Consider the following 20,450-nt stretch of genomic DNA (forward strand, 5'->3'; position numbering starts at 1 on the left):
TTAATCTATTGGCTAATAAGGGTGAGAAATTGAAGATTACTGCTCAGGATTGTCAAAAAAAAATACCCCTAATACTCCTTGCTTCATATTCTTTTCCCTTAATGATGCACCTCAAGTTTCTTGCAATGCAGTGCAGGAAAGGCAGCATGTTGTCCATTGCAGTTGTCCATCCTATCAGGCTCATTCATGCTAGCCTCTTGGATATGTTGGACTTCCCTCAAGTTAAGGATTCAGTAGTATTTAATGCAACACTTCCTACCCATTCTGCCACAGAAAACATCTATTTCTGCTGCCTCAACTGTAAGTAATGGTTCTCTTCCTTACGTTGCAAGTGCACTGAATGCCTCCGCCAGAGTGGGGTCTTCAGCAGGTGTGGAGAGTGTGCTAGGCACCAACGCGCATACAATGGGCATATGCTGAAGACACAGGAGCCTAGAATAACCCTTAATTAGGAGGCATCTAACAAAGTTGATATGCCTCGAAATTAAGTAACAGAAGGATGCTGCCTTCAAATTGGATTGGAAGTTTCAGTTCCAAGAGAGGCACTTATCTGATTATTTGAAGAATTAATTACAAGTTTAACTTTGGAGTTCTTCTGCCCTCTGAACCCTAAATAAAGAAATAAAAGCTTTTTCTTTACTTCTGCCTTTACTAGCAGCACTCTGATGGTTCAGTGTGTCCTCTATAGAGCCTCAAGGCTTCACTTATGTTGTGGCAGTCTGGTTTGACGTGTTTGTCAACTTAAACATCAGCATGACACTACAGCAGAACGCTGTTGATTTAGGTGTAAAATAAAATTAAGATAAAAATAGTGTAGGGAAATTTCACATAATGTGAGAGACCCTATTCTGGCATAATTCCATGCCCTCCAGAATATCCTTCCATTAAACCGATTGCAAAGCTTATATGCACTAGAAATTGAAAGGCAATGTAGGTTTATCACTTAATCTTCAATATTAGTTTGTCCTTTTTTATTATTATGTGGGACACTTTAGTGGAGTCTTTTCAGAGATAATATAATTTTATTCTTGGTTTTTCATTTTAGAGTTGTCAGTGGAACAACTATTCTTCATAGATCATTTTGACCTGAGGTCTCCTCGTCAACAATGAGGACCATACTCTGAAATATGTTCAGCTTTCTTTCGAATGTGTCATGAATTTGCTAATCTTCGGGTCACCCTCTATGCCACTCGGATAAATTATAAGCCTAGAGATCCTGCAAATGCTGAGCAGCATCTCTCTCTCTCTTTTTTTTATTACTTTTTCCTTGCAGCAAAGATTTGTTTCATGCATGATCATTTTAATTTATCAGGATATGTGTTAGGTGTTTTGAATAAGATCAACACTGAACTGAACTTTCACCCAAACAGCAACTTAATTAATCTTAATATTAGGGAAATAGTCTTTAGAAATACTAAATCTCCATTTTGCAGAAATGTAGCAATTTCACAAGAAAATGAGAGTGAGATATTTACAAAATCATGTATTGACATACTTGGCTGATCTTTGGATTAGAGTAAGCTTTTATTTTTTCAAAATTTCCTCATCGCTGATTATATTGGTTCTGGCTTTTAATGTGCAAAACAATAAATTTCTGGTAAATCTGGTTCATTGGGGTTTTCGCGCTGTTTGTTCATTATATTGCTCATTATGTTGCTACCTCTTAGCTAGATCCTGTTCTAGTGAGGTAAATCCCATGGGAGCTGCACTTAGATCAAACTATGCATACATAATATGCAGCTAACTTGTTTATGAAGTGCTAATGGAAGTAGCTGATTTTGCTTCTAGTGAAGTTGGTAAATGCAGAATAAATCCTGAAATGAGTATGTATACATGACCATTATTTTTTGTGCACATGTACCTTTACCTGGCAGATATGTTAGGGACAGGCAACACTGCTAACAGCTGTGAATACGAAGACAGCACAAACTTTAGCAAGACTAGCAGTCCTTGAATTAGAAGAGGTAATGGTTCCAACTTCCCAGATTACTTATGCTACAATAAAACTGGAATGCTCTGGTTAATAGTATATTTGTTTGCTCCTAATGATATCTTCCTATTGGAAAATATTATTTTAATGAAATCAAAATTGGTTAGATGAATTTGCTTATTTCACTGAAGCATCAGAAAAACAATTTCATACCTTAAAAATATTATCTTTCCAGTTCTGTAATATTTTGTTTTTTCCATTTTAAAACAGCTTTTGAATTTTAGAAATGCATAAAATCAAAGAATCACAGAAAAATTCATGTTGAAAGGAACTTAATTCTGTCTCCTCCTCATAATCGTCTCAATGTTATACTCAAACCAGTTTATAGAGGCTACAACTGTAGAAAAAAGTCAGATGTGAGACAAAATATTGTGATTAATCATAAAACAAAGAAAAAAGATAAATGAAGCTTTCAAGAAAATTTGAAATTGTCTGCTTTTTTTCTGGTAAGTTATGATCCAATATTGAAAAGATAGGTTTCCCAGGAAGCAGAAGCTCTTTTATAATTCATTTATAACTTCATTTGAGAGCATCACAATGTACTAAAGCTAACACAATAATATAACAACCAGATTCAGCAACTGAAAACCTCAAGTGTGAAAATTAGAGCCGGTCAAAGGGCTATACTGTCGTAAATACAGTGGTTGTTTACTCAGAGTGAGTATTGACTGTTCTTGTACACAAGAATAAGTTTCTACCCTAGAAGAATAGCAATCCAACTTGCATGCTGAGCACAAACACAAATAATATGTCATTTCAGCGTCAAATGGAGAAGTTTATTCCAAACAGTGAGGTTACCTCCTCTTTGGATTCCCTCTCCTCTTTGGATTCCTCTGCAGCTCTGTAGCAGTATCTTAAGAACCAAAATTCCGGAATCAGTGCTCTGGTTCCCCAACCATGGTAAACCCTCTTCATTCATCTGGTTCTCACAGTCGTGAAAAACTCCGTGTCTCTCCTGTATCAGCTTCTTGAAGCAAATAAATGTGAACCAAAGTTAAACCACTGTCCTGAAACATATAAAATTAAATGAAGCAAGTCTTTCCACATTGCTCTTCCCTACCCAGATGATACCATCACCAGGAAAAGGAACATAAGCTTTAAAAAAAAATCAGCCTTCTTGTATAAAAACTGTGGATCTTAGTTAAGCACCTAATACAGTCTAGAGTGCTTCCTTTTAATTTTTTGACACTTTTTGATCAGACAAAATGCTGCTGGCAACTTCGTACAATATTTTGGTAGAAGTATGCTATGAACAAACAACTCCTGTTGCAAACATGACAAGAAGAGACAGTAAAGACAAGAAAGCAGAAAACAAACACATACATAAAGACTCACAATAAAGAGGAATAAAAATTTTAAAAGTAACAACAATGAAGACAAATAATAAAACCAAAAACAAATGGCAGTGGAAAGAATCTAGAAAACTGAAAGACGAAAAGTGCAGTGAAGCAGTAAAATGAAGAATACAAAAACTAGAAAAGAAAGCAAATAGAAATGAATCATATAAATCTATGTGCAATCACATTGCACAGAAATCAGAGAAGAAGAACAACTAAGGAGATAAGGAAATAACCCAAAAATAAAAATACGAATGTTAATTGAAATATTTGCTTTTGGAAGCTGAGAACAGCAAACAAACTCTATAATGTAAAGTAATAATGAAAAGCAAGGGTCAGGCCAAGAATTTTGAAAGAAATTTCCTGTTCACATGTTTGAAAAAGTTTTAGGCTCACTGATTTTAGGGTTTTTTTTTTAGGCTTCTGATGCGTTTGAGTTAGTTCATCCACCAAAAGCTTTGTGGAGGAACCAATGCTAAGAAGACAATGTTTGGTGGATAACAGTGAAAATGGTGTTTTCCACTGTACAAGCAGATGCAGGACAGAGGGAAGGGAATCACACCTGAGGGTGTTTTTGTTAGATCATAATTCTTCTTAAATACCCACTGTAATCTCCTAGTTGGGTTGTACCACTGTACTATTTATTTGACCGTCTGGAAACTCTTGTAACATAGTGAATGATTATGGTGCTCTGAGAGGATCAAAAATTTCAATACCACTCTGAAACTGTAGCTGAACAAGAAGATAACACAGACATGTCCTAATCCTGTATCACAGTCCACTGTTTTTTTTTTTTTTCTTGTGATTCACTGGCTTTGCACCCCTAAATTCTTTCACTGTCAATAAAGATTTCCACTTATATATTCTAATTGCTGTTTTGGTCTTCCTTTCTCTCCCCCTCCTCTTTCTGTTATAAGTGCCACATTGGTGCTACTTGTTCATTAGCAATGGGGACAGCTAGGGAAGGGAGCTTAGGAAAGGCAATTGGGAGCTGCACCTAGGTGGTCAGTGAGGAAATGTGGGCTAATTCAGAGCCAGAGGATTGAATGGCTGGCAGACACAAATAGGCAACAAAAAGGAGTCAATGTAGATAACAGGTATGTTTAAAAAATGCTGTGTCAGTAAATAAGAGGATATTAAGTGCCCCAAAGCTGAATTGGCACTGACTTGCTGTTACAGAGGTGTTTTTTATGTTCTTTCAGAAAGTACACATTGAAGCCTTGAGGTGCTTAAGAATATCTTGTCACTGCACTAGGATCACTCAAAGCTGTGTGTCTCCTTGACTCCAGCAGCTGCAGCAGCAACCGTGGACGTGTGGCTTTTGGAAAACAGCTGGTACCCAGTCAGCCAGCATGAGTGCAGGAAGATTCAGCCTGCAAAAGGCCATGTAGCTATATCCCCACTCCCTCTATAACAGCCCTGCACTATTGCCTCTTGAATCCTTCTATCATAGGGCTACCTAAATCTAAATGTATGTGCCTTAAAGTGCAGTTTTCAGCTGTGTTCCACAGATCCAAATGATGCTGAGAGGTAACAGATGGAAGTAGCCTGAACCAACTCCCCAAGGAAGGGTCTGCCACTCCAGCAGAGCAGTGCTAGAGCTTTCATAACTGCCAGACTATAGATCTAGGTGACAATTTCCATCTTCAGGGAGGCATCAGTATACATAGATTTCAAAAATGTAAGTTAACGCTAGCCTCACTTTTTGTTGCATGGTTTATAGAGGTTTAATCACACACCATATTTTGTGAGACTCCAATTCTGTATGAATAGCAATTTTGGTCAAAAACCAGCAGGGTTTATTAAGTGAATACATGCAGACATGTATGGATATAATTTTTTAATCTTATATTGACAGTTATTGAAATACTACCTCCAAAGAAATAATAACATGCTGACACCTTCTTTTCTTATTCTAACCCAAGAAAAAAATTGAATAAAATAGTCTATCAATTTCACAATATCATTTATTTTTCTCAGTGACAATTTTGCCCACTTGTTTGATAGGACAGGAAATTTAACTACAACTTATACTGCTTTGTTCTTTAGGTACAAATATTTAAAAGTAAAAATGTTAGCTTGTGGGGTTTCCTGACATTCTGGAGCAAAGGGAAAGGAGGAATATAATTACCTTTAACCATATTAAAGGCTAAAGTAAAGAGTGTGAATTTGTTTTACTTAAACCAAATTACTCTACCAAATTTTGCCATAAACAAAGCCATTTTAGCAAATGCTGTTGAATGAATCCCAAGTGAGATGAAGTGCTGTTTTGCTGCCAACTCTGTAAATGCTGGTGACATTATCTTCTTATTTTGCCAGTTTAACAGAGAATCAATTGTAGAATGCTACAGAAGCTCAGCTCTATAATCATTAATTATGGTTTCTGTATTCACTACAGAAGAAAAGAAGTGTAAAACTTTTCTTAGTTTTAAATGTCAAGTTAAGCCTGTACAAGGCCAATAAATACACTGAAAATATACTGAAGATTCATTGCTGTTGGCGTCATTGTTGGATGCAAAAGGTACAGTGTTGTTACAGCTGGGAAAAAGTAAGGCAAAACACTGTGGAATACAGTAGCATGAAATTCTGTATTAAAATTTACAATGGTGTTCAAAGACAGAGTTGTTCAGGAAAGTGCTATGCAGTTAACAGGTAAACATGGTGACTATAGAAAGTTTTTTTAAAAATTCCAAACCCAGAGTGATGCTTTTATCCTAGTTTTGATTATTAAACATAACAGTCCACATGATATGAGGGTACATTGATTTGGAGATGTGAACCTATTGCAATCGATCTGTCAGCAGCTGCAGCAGGCTTTACTTTTTCTGTTGCACAAATATGTTAGTCCCCTTTGCCATGTAAAACATCCCTTTTGTTAAGTTGGAGGAAGCAACATGTTAAGAAAAATCCTCAGATTTGGGCTCTAAATTTGAGGCAGCACAACCATTCAGCAAGGTTGTCCTTAGCCCTTTTTGTTAGGATAAAGCTTACTTTTGGGCAGAAAGGGAGGCTCAAAGTGTCTGTGGCTTCATGGTTTTTATTGCTGTGCTTGTGATGAAAAGGCATTTGTGGTCTAGCCTCTGGGGGATATACCAAGTACCTTGTAATATTAGGTCACCCACTGATTTACAGCTTTACTTCTGAAGTTTTCTGGACAAAGAAAAGTAAACCCAGTGACCCTTCTTTTGAGAATGTACTTAGCCTGTACCTTTCATTACACAGCATTTCAATAAAAGAAATAGAGCTCAATGACTTGAGGCAATATTCTATTTATAGATAGTTTATTTTTAATTATATCTTCTGCCTGTAATGTTTACTGCCAGATTATATCTTCTATATACTTACACAGATTGGTAGTGGCTGAAACAGAAATAAAATTTTTTGAATTTTTTCTTAAACCCTTGGCTTTTTCAAGGCTTCACACTGCAAATGGAGAATATGGCATTACAATTAAAATGTTTTGGTATGGAAGGCTGTCATGGAATCATAACAAGTTTATTGGTGTTTGGAAACTGGTGTTTTCCAGTTACAGCAATGCCTGCTTGTCTGGAGCAGTTGCTGTGGTTATTTTTCCACCATAGCTAGTAGAGGATGATCGCACTGTCAAAGCTGCATGTCTCGGGGAAGCCTGATTGCCTTTTCAGGGCTGTCTAGTTTTTCTTTCTTAACACCTGGAGTTATATGGTTTGGACTTCAACACAAATCAGAATCATTGCAATGTGCAAGTAGTAATTTGTATTTATATACCAAAGTTTATATTTTAGGATATTGCACAAAATCCGTGACTGTATCACTAAATGGTTACACTTTAGTATTTATTAACCAGTTTTCTACTGACAGCAATTTCATCATACATTCATAAGGAGGAGTTGTTCTTCTGGCATATATATGTATTTGTTATAATAATCACAAAACACCCCAGAAGGACTATTAAATGTGCCTGTTTCTACAATCTGTTTATGTAATGCTTATTATAAGCACAGCATATATCTGCTTTTCAAGGAAATTGCAATAAAATGTGCAAATAACAATCCCTTTAAGGCAAAGACTTTTTATTCCAAGTGCATTGCCAGCAGTCAACAATGAAAAACAGAGTAAGATATGTCTAGTGTGTTGCCACAAGATACATCAGATGTGATCACTGTTACAAGTCTCCTTTCCCTAAAGGTATTTTTTCTTAGGCTGTCCTGAAGAAAGCAAGACTTTTGAATAGGCTTGGCAATTTTCTCTGCAGGGTCAAGAGATGTGCAAATTAGAAGTTGCCAAAAATATTTCACAGGCGCATACAAAGACCTTGTACTTGTCTTTAAACAGCCAAAGAATCTCAAGTCTAGCAAGTAGACTAGAGATATGTCAAGTGATGAAATTGAATGTGAATGTAAAAGCTTTTCTCTGCTAAAAAAGAACACAGCCTTTAGATTAATATTAGCAAACCCTACTATGTCACACTGCTACAATAAGCATCTCTCTCTGGGAAATAAGAATACATTAGTTCAGGTCAATATCTGCACTCCCATCAGACAAAATTACCTAACTGTCTTTGTCTGGTAATGATAATGACATTGTTAGCCTCCAGGGAGTTGACGTCACACAACTAAGCAACTCAGGAAGAGCGCAGGGTACAAGTGTATAAGTGAACCGGCAAAGACCTCCACAGCAATGGACTGATTCAGCTGAAGGATGCTGTTTCAATGCCGTAAAAAAATATCCAAATATGCCCCAAGCTGCACTTAAAAAACCCCAAGCAACTTGCAAAAGAGTGTTTTAGGCATATAAACAGTTGTAAGTGACCCATCAGGAAAGAAACTATTTCAAGAACAGGAGGCGTGACTGAATTAAATCTATGATGCACAAACCACACTCAGATGTATACGTGTGTATTTGCATTTGTCATGGATAAGATTCCTTTCCGCTCAAAAAAAAATTGAAATTCTTTGACTAATCTCTTTCACTGTATATATCTACTTAACTATATGCACCTGCCCACTTCCTGGAAGTGCACTCAGGTCTTCCAAAGACAGCCAGGAGAAAGCAACTGAATATCAAACCCAGTAAAGAAGGCTAACTCTACTGTATTATCATCATTGAAGTAACAGTGGCACATTAAATCCTTTGCCACTAAAGGAAGAATGACTGTGAACTGTTTGAACGCTTCATCTGTTTAATAAGAAAAGAACAGCCAGTTTATCAGAATGATTGTGCGGGCTAAGGTAGGAGGATTTCTTTGGTGTTTATTCAAGGCTTTACATGAAACTAATTCTCTCTGTATATTGCATCATTTGATTAAAAGAGAAGTTCAGTCAATACTGCTGTAGAAAAGCTAAGGCATGTCTGAACTCATTAAAGTACTGTTTGTACGCTGACACTGATGAAAGACCTGCTGCTGGTGCTGCTGCGAGTCCATTTAGTTTTTATTTGACATCAAGTTGCTTTGCCTGTACTGTCAGAGCTTGTATATGAAGCTGCACTACCACAAAAAAAGAGCACATCTGACAAGGAGCCGGGGATTTTTCAGATGATACCTGGACACTGCCTCATTTGCCTGGTGTGTGATATAACAGGTCTGGGCAATCTGCTTTTCATTTGCTTTCTTGCCCATCTCAAAATGTAGCCTATACTCTCTCCACGATCTGCTCCAAATAGCTGCATGTGGGAGGAGATACCTGCAACACAGCTTCTCCTACCCGCAATCCACTTCACACATGTTTGAGATGGGGAAAAGAAATGGGGTAGTCACAGGCACCCAAACTCAGCACTTGTGAAAGGAAGTAGCTCTGCTAAAGCAAAATCTTCTGCTGCCAATGATTTTCAGCCCACTGGGCTGCCAGGAAAATCTGCTGTCAGTGGATGAAACTTACCTAACATCATAACTCTGCAGACAGACTTTTTGTAGGGCATTCATGAAGGCTGACTTATCCTGCTCAGGCTTATGTCACCAGACTGCCTCTATAGCCTGGGCAGGAGCAGTGAGGCATGCAGGACCATTATGTGATCCTGTTTCTCTCTGGTGACTGCAGAGGTGATTATCCTCACTACGCTAAAGTTAGCTTCCATGAAAACGTTTTTAGTTGGGCTTTTATCAAAATGACTGCTTCAGGGTCGAGCAGATTATATTCCCATAGCTCTGTTTTGACATGCTGTTTTGCTTTATTTCTCTCTTCATGGTGCTTCTTAAGCACTGCCCAGAATTTTTAGAAGCTTCAGATCTGATCTGATTCATCTCTTTTGAATAGTCTTGCAATGTTAGCCAGAGAAGGTCCTTTTTATTCCCTCTTTTTATCTGCAAGCTAGATTTCAAAAAGGATTTGTCCCACTCTGCTCATCTGAAGTTTCCTTAGTCGGTTCCCTTTAATGATTTCTGAGCACACTTGTCAATTCTGATGCTGTTTATTAGGGCACAGAACTCTCGGAAATATTTGCTTACTGGAAAAAAAATACAGCAGGGAGGCTGAAGGACTTGGGTTTGATTAACCTGGAGAAGAATGTTTCCCTTGTATATCTATAAGCAGGTAATCAAGAAGGTGGAGCTGGGCCCATCACAGACTTGCAAGGCAGGGGAAGAGGCATAAATTGAAACAGAAGAGTTTCAGGCTGGGTACAGGGAGAAGCTTTTTCTCCAGGTGGACAGTGTCTGAGAGAAGCTCCTCACTCACACTGAAGGTTTCAAGATCCAGCTGAAGGAAGGCCTCAACAATCTGTTGTGATCTCAGAACGGATCCTGCTTTGAGTAAGATCTTGAACTAGAGTACTCCAGAGGTCCTCTCCAACCTTGATTATTTTGTGATTTGTTTTATCCATAGATAATTTTAAGCACTGAGCTTATTCAGGATTGCCTAACTAAACTCCATGGGTTTTTAAAATCACATTTAGTAGGAAATATTTAAAGGTTTGTCTATATTTTTAGCAAATAAACTACTTAAAACTCTCTCTCTACACATATATATGCATTAACTTGGGAAAGCTGAGTTTTGTGCCACACGAATATCAGAACTACATGTGACAGTGATAGTTTGAAATCCATTCTTGCAAACATGTTCTGGGATTTAGGTTCCTTGCCTTCTTCAGCATTGTCTCCATATTATTACTTTCCTCTGACTCCAGAAACAGAAGATTTCTATTTCCTTATCAGGAAGCTGCTGAGCCTCAGTCATTTTAATGACAAAAATCCCTACAACTTTCACCCTGTGTGTCCAGCCTGGAAAAGCCCAAATCCTGCTGCAGGCAATAAGCCTCAACAACATTCAAATGCCCAAACAAAATTTTTACCATAAGAGGCAGCAGCAACATGTTTCAGCATCCAGAATCACGCCCTGCTGTGGTCTCAACTATTTCTCACCTTCCAGTTCTTTCAACGTTTGAATGAGAGGAAAATCTTCTCTCTCAACCTCCACTCCTACCAGGCAGAGTGGCAGCCAGATGAGCCCAAAGTTCTCACTCTTTTGACCTTCTAGCACACTTGGTATCATCGAGATGAAGGTTGTCAGATTGGCTCTGGGGTTGTTCTCTTGGCAGTGCAATCAAGCATAGTACTGCTCTGATGGCTACGCTGCACGCAGGACACAAAACCAACTCCAACACTGTTCCCATGCTTTGTGCCTGTGAGACCACTTGGAGTGACAGGAGAAGAGATGTTCACACAGAGACACTCTCTCAGCATCTAATGCAAACACCTGCTGTGGATATCCTGTCTTTTTTTTTCTCCAAGAAAGCTTTTTCCTTCAACCCTTACCAAGGTCTTGAATTGTCTTGGCCAGGGGTCATCCTCAGAGGCCTATCTCCCTGAAACAAATTGGCAGAATATTCTCTTCTTATTCCACCTGGAGAAAACTTGGCAAAGAGCTAAATTTGGCAAGCAGGAAGCAAACACCAAACTTTGCCCTTTTAAATGACATTTTAAACTTCCATGAAGAATTACAGCTAGGCAATCTACCCCAGAGTTTCTATTTGCCCCATGCAACATAATGCTACTGCAAACATAGTAAGCAACTTGTGTTATTTAGCTGAAAATTACATTTTGGGGACAAGAAAATAAAATTAACTTGTTGAAAGATTGACTCTGCAATGTTCTGTCTGCATGAATGAATGGCAGGTGAATGGCCCTGGCACAGACACCATGGGCAGTCTGCATGGAATGCCGGGTTAAGGAGACTAGATGTGCACACAGATTAAGAATTAATAGGGTTTATGAATATATTCTGCCAGTCAAACAATATTATCTTTAATTCCATCTCTAAAAGGGGTTTGCATGCTACACATTTCTTTTTATATTTGTGAGTGCTAAAGCTGTTTTAGTAGAGTGGACAGGCGTGCATTTTGTATTTTGGTACTAAATTAAGCGATGGCTAATTTTAGTTCCCCAGGTATTCATCCAAAAAGATTATTGAGAAACTTAGGTCCCAATATTACTTTCTAAATGTATTCACTTCATAAAATTACTCTTTCTTGAAATCCTTGCAGTCCTTTGTGGTTTTTCAGTGTTAAATATTTTTGTTTGTTTTTTTCCACCCCAAGAAACTACAGTTTTGGGATTAATAAAAGGGAATTTTTATATAAAGAAATCATTATTATTGCAAAATAACTAGGTTTTTTTTTCTTTTTTTTTATTAAGAGATTCTGCTCAGATTTCTTTCTGCAAAGATTTGTTTAAATTCACAATGAAAATACTATTTGTATTTGTTTTAAAGGAACATCATTTTGGAATGATAATTGGAATGGTTTTCCTGTGGAAGAACTACTCCAAGCAGCTAACATAGCTATACCAAATGCATTCATTGCAATCCCTCTTGAGAGAAATGCAGTCCCTGTCAGGCAAAAACTCAAGAAAAATAAAGAATGTTTAAACAAGCAATCTGCTTGGTGTTTATCTACACATGGGCACACATGCCTAATATTCCTACTGACAACCATTTATCTTTTCCCTAACTGATTCTTCCTGGTGGTTCATATTATTTAATGTTTTTTTCATTATATTTTTCCAGTTGTATCCCAAATTTATTACGTGATTTATAACCAAAATCATGATCTCTGGTCTAAATAATCTGCATGCTGAAAACAACATTAGACTAATATGCCACAGGATACTGAAGCACTTCACTGATTGCTACAATAAAAGTCAAAAGGATTGATTGTGTAAGAATTCCTTCAGGTTATTAGATTGCTGTGGCAGGTTCCGGTTTATTTGCAAATTCTGACAAAAAAAGCTGGTTTCTAGCAATATAAGTTTGTGAGGATAGGAAAATTACAATGCTTGGAGTATTTCTGCAATATATGTCAGCTTCTTCATTTCCTTGGGTTGGAACAGTGCAGAACCTGTAGCAGACTGTACTGTACTGTTTTGGGGAACAGAGAGGACAAAGTGTTTGCCAACATTTCTGAAGAGTTTGATATATACATTCAAATCTAAATACAAGATTATCTTGATGAAGCTCTGGAACTTGATAAGATTATTGTTACTGGGGTTAAATTAATGTGTCTGTGTGTATACATGTATGTACTATGTACATCTATATATTCATAGTGGGCAATTCCATCTGGTTTCTATTACCTTTGGTACAAAGGCATGGTAGGATAGACCTATGAAAGGAAAATTAATTAGATGTTTGTCAACACCATAAACTCAGAAGAAGAAACAAAAAGAAAAAATTATCTTCTCCAAGTTGACCTCCTGTGTTCATCACGTCATCCTAACATGTTCATAAAAACACTGATTGCAGTGTCTGCACTCACACATGGTTCCTTTTTCCTCTCCGTCCTTCTATCTCCATGCAAGAGTTCAGGGGTTGAACTGGGTTACTTTCTAATTGTTCTTACTCTGTAATATGCCATACAAGAAAAAAGGCACCTGTTTAATTTGAGTGTAAAGTACCTTAGTTCTTGTGAGAACATGTTCTGCAGTTTTTCAGAGACATAAGAGAACATGTAATTGGGAAATAAAATTTAAAGAAAAGTTTAATAATTGAAACACTGAGAATGACTCCAATTATCATCTCTTCTCCATGTCACACCTTTAAAATCCAGATGACACTAGTATGTGTACCAAGTGACGCAGTAGATGTGGAGATTACAGTAACTTCAGGATCTGAGTGTTATTGCTTAGTGCCATTAAAGTTTGAAGAAAGAGATTTGGTAGCATGGACTCATATCCATAATATCATGGTAGCACTAGAGTATGCTCTAAAAACAAACTGGGAAGACTGGTAATGTCTCCTGAACACAGAATTAGCCTCACTGGTGTCTCTCTGAAGTGTAGCAAGATGAAGTGCATCTTTTTCCAATATCCCAGATGGTTCTTGTACAATCCCTATAACATCCTTCAGTCTCCTATTCCCTTCCCGCTTTTCCTTCCAAAATGCCACTGACTATGAATAATTTAATTTGCTTGCCAGAGTTCTCCATCACTTTCTCCAGCCTTAAGAGAGTAACTTTCTAACACTGTATTTCAATGTCTCCTGGCAGAATATTTTCCATCTGCTTTTTAGATGTGTGAGTGTGGGAGGGGCAGAGGAGGCTGGGATGGCGGGGGTGGTGTCAAGGAACAGCGCCAAGACATACTGCTCTCGTTGAAATGATCTACTGCTTCCTTTCTGTTTCCACAGAGCTTGGTACACTGCTCTCACTTCTCTTCAGCGTGGCTGCTGTTCTTCACTTCTTCCTGAGGTAAGGATAAGAAGGAAAGTGGAAAAGAAAGTCAGCTTCTCAATGCGTAACTTTCAGAGTGTGTTTAGATTGGAAAAGTCTGCGAAATAAAGCTTTTATTCCATTATCCTGAGCTTTTCATCTCAGTTAGCATTGTAGTTTGCATGAAAAGTATTTGAAGTATGGGCGCTGATCTGAATGGACAGAGGGAGCCAGGCAAGAACGTGGGCACCCACAAGGAAAGGGAGCTGAACTCCAACTCTGGCAGAAATCACTCTGGGCATCGCTCTAGGAACAGGGAGAACAAGAAGAACTTTGATTATCACAAAATGTAAATAACATAAAGCCACAGCTGTTCTCCAAGGCACTATTAGTAGGAATAACACAAGGTTATTTGCCATGTGGATTTTAGGGATTTGCCTTTACAATGAAGAACTCCCAACAAAGAATAGTTTTCCTCTATTTGAGCTGGGAGGACCTGATAAATCTTAGGTCTTTTCTACATCTAAACATGCCTTTGAAGTGGTTTTCTGTGACAATACATAAATAATGGGAATCTGTGAGAGACATCCTGAAGCAGTCTTTGGAATTGCATTGAAGTACAGTACTTCTTATATAACAAAAAGAAGCAACTTGGATTAGCTTATGCAAGTCAAGAAACATGACAGCAAGCATTATGCTTAAAGTGGAACTTATTAATGATAGATTAAATAATGCAGTATCCTGTTCTCCTAAAAGACTATTCAGGCAGTTTGATGCCTGTGGCTATGCCTGGTGTGGTGCACCCCATCACATTCAATCACAGATGCTGGGTCCGGCTGTGCAGGGACTTTATGTAAATAGAGACCTCTTGGAAATCCCACCCACCTTTGCCACAAGCCAAGGAACTGAACTCATTCTGTGGTGCAATATTAGATCATGGAAACAGAATGCAGAAACCTTTGTGCAGTTCTGCTGCTGCTGCTGCTGACATGTAATGTGGAAAATGACTGCTGATTGCTCTATTTTCATTGTGATCTTGCGCATTCCTTTCTCTGAGTTCTTCTGAGAACTTGAGTTCTGCCAAGTACCATGACAATTCATATAAATTATATAGCTTCTTAGTGGATAATTGATTATTGCACATAGTAGCATTTTATGCATTTTATGTGTTTTCTTTAGTAGATAGTAGTTTGTGCATATCTGTATGACTGACAGGGAGTTGGATGAGAATTTCCCAGTCTTGAGAGTTGCAATGTAAAATTATCTCACTTAGATGTTCATGGGATAAAGACGTGACTTTTCTTTTTGTTTCTAAAATCATTAAAGCTGAATTATGCTCTTCTATTGCAAAATAGAAAATTTAGTTACTGATATCTATTTGTCAGTGTTATACTGTGGATATATCACCACTTTTTGTCTCCATAGTCTTAGATGAGTTTGACAGATGAAAATCTATATGCAGCTGTGTAATTAATTTATACTTTGTCAAAGTTAGGAAAAGATTTGAATGGCAATTCAGAAGAATCTCATGCAATGCTTAAGTTAGATCATTGCTCCATGTACCTTACAGTGTGTACAAGACAAAGACTGAAATCTACAGCTTTGTTCTATTTTGCATTAAATTGTAGGGTTCTTTTTTCTTCTTCTTCTTTTTGAGCATATGCCACCAAGCATGCTAATGAACCAGTCAAAGAATCAGCTGTACTAACAGTTAATGAGAATTCAAAGAGATTTATTTAGCCTAGCATCATCACTTCAGTGAAGATTCAAAGAGGATTAATTTGATTTATGTCAAAATGGAGGAATCTTTATATAATCTGCAGTCAAACTTTCATGAATATATTTATTCAGACTTGCAAAGTTCTTAAAATTCATGTGTAAAAGGCTATGGGAGAAGAAGACAATATTTATTTATATGTAAATGACTCTTTTTGTGCATAAAATCTATTTTAGGTTTCAAATATGTGTATATCTTCACTTTGCAATGCTTGGGAATTTTCAGGATAAAATGTGGAGCTTTTGAAATTTATTAATTTTATATGTGACTATAATGGACTCCAATATTCATTTAAAAAATCTGATGGGCAGACACAAGTAAGAAAAAATTATACAACATAATTCTTAAGGGCACTCTACCATACCTCAAAGAAATGTTTTTCTGCAATACATATCATACATACAGAATACATATTAGTGTGTTATCAGTATTTCATTGCTCTCTTTTGGAAAAGCTGCATGACTCACATACCCAAGTAAAAAACTCGTGCTAATAACGTCATTTCCATGCATCAAAATTTCACATACAACTATACTGAGCATGGAAAAGACAGCTAATTTTAAAACCAGCAGGATTTGTAAGTGCATCGCTGTTCCTCAAACCCCACATCATTACCATTTCCAGGAACAGTGTATGGCATTAAGTGGCTTTTCATACACCATTTCCATAGCTGTTCATGCACTACTGCTTTCACACAATGACCCCGTATCATGTGTGATGATGTTGAGTCACAGATGGCTTTAATACAAAAAGCTTTGTGTTGAGCCATTTTCTTCACATACACATTGAAATCCAAATTATTCATGAGTAACTGTACTTTTGTTAGACAACTTGGGCTGTCTAAACTCCAGATTCACAAGATTATTTATGCTTGGCCAGAAAAGGAAGAAATGATAGCATATAGTGTCAAATGACCTACTGGCTTTTACAATGTTCTTCTCTTGGTTTTAGGTTTGTTTTTTTGGGTTTGTTTTTTTTGTTTGTTTGTTTGTTTGTTTGTTTGCTTGCTTGCTTGCTTTTTGTTTTGGTTCTTTTTTTGGTTTTATTTTGGTGTTTTTGTTTGTTTTGTTTTGTTATTTTAATATGTTGTCTTGTAGGACTTTTTAAACAAGGGGAGAAGTAGCAAATGAATGCAATCTCTTGGTCTGACTTGTTCTTTCCAAGATTTTAGGTGGATATTTCCAAGTCAGTGGATGTTAATCCAAAACCAATGATGAGAAACAAAAGCTGTGACTATCAAAGTGGCTATTGGCAATTGATATTAACATATAGATTAAGGAAACCTTCCAACTGATATGTATTTAGGCATATAATGTGAGAAAAATGGTAGATCTAGTCTTCTTTGTGGCAAAATGTCAGTTTCCCACTGACTTCACAGCACAATACAGACTCTATTTCACTTCAGTATTCTTTCATGCTTAGTAAGGGTATTTGCTAAAACATTTTGTCTCTGAAAGGACTTTCATGCTCTCTGGCTGTGGCCAGTGTTCTCTGTCAGCCATCATGTTCAGCACATATTAATAATGTTATGCTTCAGTGATAAGAAATTAACATCTTGTACTGTCCAACTCACTGTATGGATCCTGCACAGAACTGTTTAGACATTCAGAATGAAATATTAGCCTTGGCATTGCCTCAAAAAAGTGAGGTAGGAAAAATCCATTTTATTCCTAATTTTAAATAGTCACATATATTTACTTTCTATACTAACAGAACTAAAATGTGCAGAGTAATACAACATTCTTGGCCAGAGAAACCTAAAAAACTGTAAGCATGTGGAAAGGATACAAGGCTGGTCCAGTGCAGCTCCCATGGGCATCAGAAGATATTCTGCCACTGCCATCAGTTGGAGCAGAGTCTGGGGGGCTTTGAACAATTCAAAATCTAAAAAAAAAACTTCTGAAAAAAAAATTTTGAAAAAATTAGACAAAAGCTTCTTTGAGAAAAGTAGTAAAATCTGTTCCTCCCTAAATGAAACCTTAAAATGAAAGAACATGTTAGATTCAGTTAGAGCAGCAGGATGGAAGAAGTCAGGCTTCTCATGAATCACATTAGGCCAGAGCACAACTAGCAATGGCAAGTTTAGACCCACCATAAACAGACTGACTTATCTTGTGATGGAAAGATGACATGGCTTTAGCAGGGCAAATCTCACTGGCTGATTTGGGTCCCTCTCTCCTTTCTAGTCACCAGTCTTAACAAAATATGCAGGAACATGATATATCCAAGACCTCTACATTTGTCCTATCTTGTTGTAACTGGCTAATTCATTAGGCAGTTATTAGGTGGTACTGACAGATGAATTCAAAGACCTTATTTACTAAAAACCCAGTAGGATCTTAACAGTGTTGTTTAGGTGACAGTCTCAACATTATTTTAATTAAAGGGTCATTTTGGTGTATAGCTATACAAATAAGCAATCAGGCTATTTCAGAGTGATTTAAAGCAAAGAAGACTCTATTTCATTTCACTGAAGCAGGAAGAAAATTCTGCACAGAACAGTTAGTAATGATGGTCTAAATATCATCTACTACTGCAAAATGCAGGTTCTGTGTTCAGTCAGTTGTGTTATGATAACACTGTTATGTAAAGTCAGGTCAGGTGAATGTAATGCCATTTAATGGGATAGGTTATAAAATCAGTTCTCATCTGAACAAAAAATCCATTACAATTTCCTATTCTCGCCTTGAAAAGGGATAAAATCTTTGGAGTGGCCTACATATCTTGGCCCTGAACATATGGTATTTCATTTTAAAAGAATGAATTTACTTTTCCTTGGCTCAGAATGTAATTCTAAAAAGCACTCACCTATACCCTTATACTGCAATGTGTATATGTTTCAAACACAAGAAGTTGATTTTAAGCTATAGAGCTTGAGACCATTGGGATGGCAGCAGTATGAGGCTCAGAACCACTAATCTCTGTCATTTACTTTGCTTTTTGGCTTTTAATGTCTCGTTGAACCCAGTATTTCCTCTGTCACCTGTACCTGCATCAGGTGATACATTTCTAATTCAGGGTAGTTCCTGTTCCATGCAATGCAACAGCATTGTAATCAGTAAAATAAAGGAGTGAAAAATCCCAAAAGGTTGTGCCGTACCTTGCTGGAGAACAGCTAAATATGGAAAATAACATCTTCACAAACCACATCATTTAACACAAGTGATTGCCTTTTATCCCTATTATCACTATGTGCAAGAAGTGGGCAGGTTCCCCTCATACATGCCTATATGCTTCCAAAGCTTAGATCCTTGTCCTGCAAGAAAAAAGAGTAAACTTTAGATAAATGACATCATACCCTTCATAGAGTGACCTAGAAAAACCACTTCAATGTTTTCTTCACAGGGTAAAGAGAAAAGAATAATCATGGCACAGAAAAAGAAACATTGGATTGAATTAGAGACCTTGGAATTTTTTGAGTCAATCTATTCAGAAGCATAGTTTCCCAGACATGAGATGTAGGATATTTCTCCACTCCTTTTCAAAAACAGATGACTCAAAAAAACGTAAGTAGTCATAATGAAAGCAATGCTCTTAGATCAGCCATGAGTTTGAACTTTCTCAGTGGTTATTCACAACAGAAATTTGAATATTTTTTTCACTGCTGTATAATGAAAAGAATTATGTCATCCTCTAAAAATATACTGGCTTTTATAAAATATTTAATATGATCCCATGGTATATAAATAAACTGTAGAAAGAATAATATATTAATTACTACAAGAGTTCATCTTCCACCTAATTAACATACCTCTTGAACTTCCTCTTAACATATACTGTGAATGCTATCATGTTGTAATGTGTTATTTTTATAATCTGTCCTTTTTCTAGAAGTAAAAATGGGACAAGTACCATTTTGGATATGGAGATTTGTTAGACAAACTCTCTGTAAGTCTTCCCACATAATAATATTCCTTTGACTTTCAGACTGTGGCCTCACTTTTAAAATACATATGCTGCACATGGAAATATTTCATATCTCTTTGGAAGTGAAATGAAAGTATATTTTAACATTTAAAAATGTCAGGATATTCTCTCCAGGTTTTTCTATTTCTTAAATAAATGCAAAGGGAAAGATTCACAGCTGCAGTTGTCATAGGGCCAGGAGAGTGACTTTTTCCTTTTTTCCTTTCCTATGTTTAGTGGAAAGCACCATATGATTAAATAGTTTATGAGAATAGGAAATGAAATTTGTGATATCAACCTTTAGATACTGTCGAGTTTCTCTAAGGGGCCTAGAAAGAACTGAAATCACAGTTTAAGAGTATTGCATTTACAATGGATACATTACCCAGGATATCATGATTTCTGGTGTTACCTGTGGGGTTTGGGAAACCACACTCTACTTATATTCCACTCCCACTTCACTTATGTTTAGAAAAATTAATCTTAAGAAAATGTAATTCACCTGTTACAAGTGTTGTTCCAGTTGCTCATGTCTGCTTTGAATGACTTGTGAAAATACACAGTGATATCCCCACTAATATAAAATTACAAAATATTCTCTTCATCCTTGTTTTCACAGCTAGACAAAACCAGGAAGGCTTGCATTTATGTGTTTTGCTTTAATTTGAGATTTGCTTTCTAGAATCATTTGGAGCCCTATTGAACAAAATTTTTAGGGCCTTAGGCTGGTGTTGGTTTCACTTCCTTTAAGATACCAGCTGTACTAGTGAGCTCCAAGGTGGTTAGGTGCTCTGAGTCAGAGCAAAAAAAGAAAACATTTTTT

At 36.9% G+C, this 20,450-nt stretch overlaps 1 protein-coding gene across 17 annotated transcripts in view; it reads left to right on the plus strand.

The window, feature by feature from the left end:
- LOC135300335 (uncharacterized) overlaps positions 1-20,450 on the plus strand; it is a 230,901-nt gene that overhangs the window by 110,637 nt on the left and 99,814 nt on the right. For 9 of the 17 annotated variants that reach the window (XR_010362216.1, XR_010362214.1, XR_010362219.1 and 6 more), the window contains exon 3: positions 13,923-13,983. Coding sequence is in view for 6 of the 17 variants with exons in the window: in XM_064419693.1 (XP_064275763.1) it covers positions 13,923-13,983 (61 nt within the window). In the remaining 11 variants the exon portion in view is untranslated. Of the gene's footprint in view, positions 1-7,896; positions 8,538-13,922; positions 13,984-19,066; positions 19,228-20,450 lie in introns of those variants that run through there. The other 8 variants (XR_010362202.1, XR_010362203.1, XR_010362206.1 and 5 more) reach the window with 2 other exon arrangements.

The sequence above is a fragment of the Passer domesticus genome, chromosome 5 (genome assembly GCF_036417665.1).
Source record: "Passer domesticus isolate bPasDom1 chromosome 5, bPasDom1.hap1, whole genome shotgun sequence".
Taxonomy (NCBI): Eukaryota; Metazoa; Chordata; class Aves; order Passeriformes; family Passeridae; genus Passer; species Passer domesticus.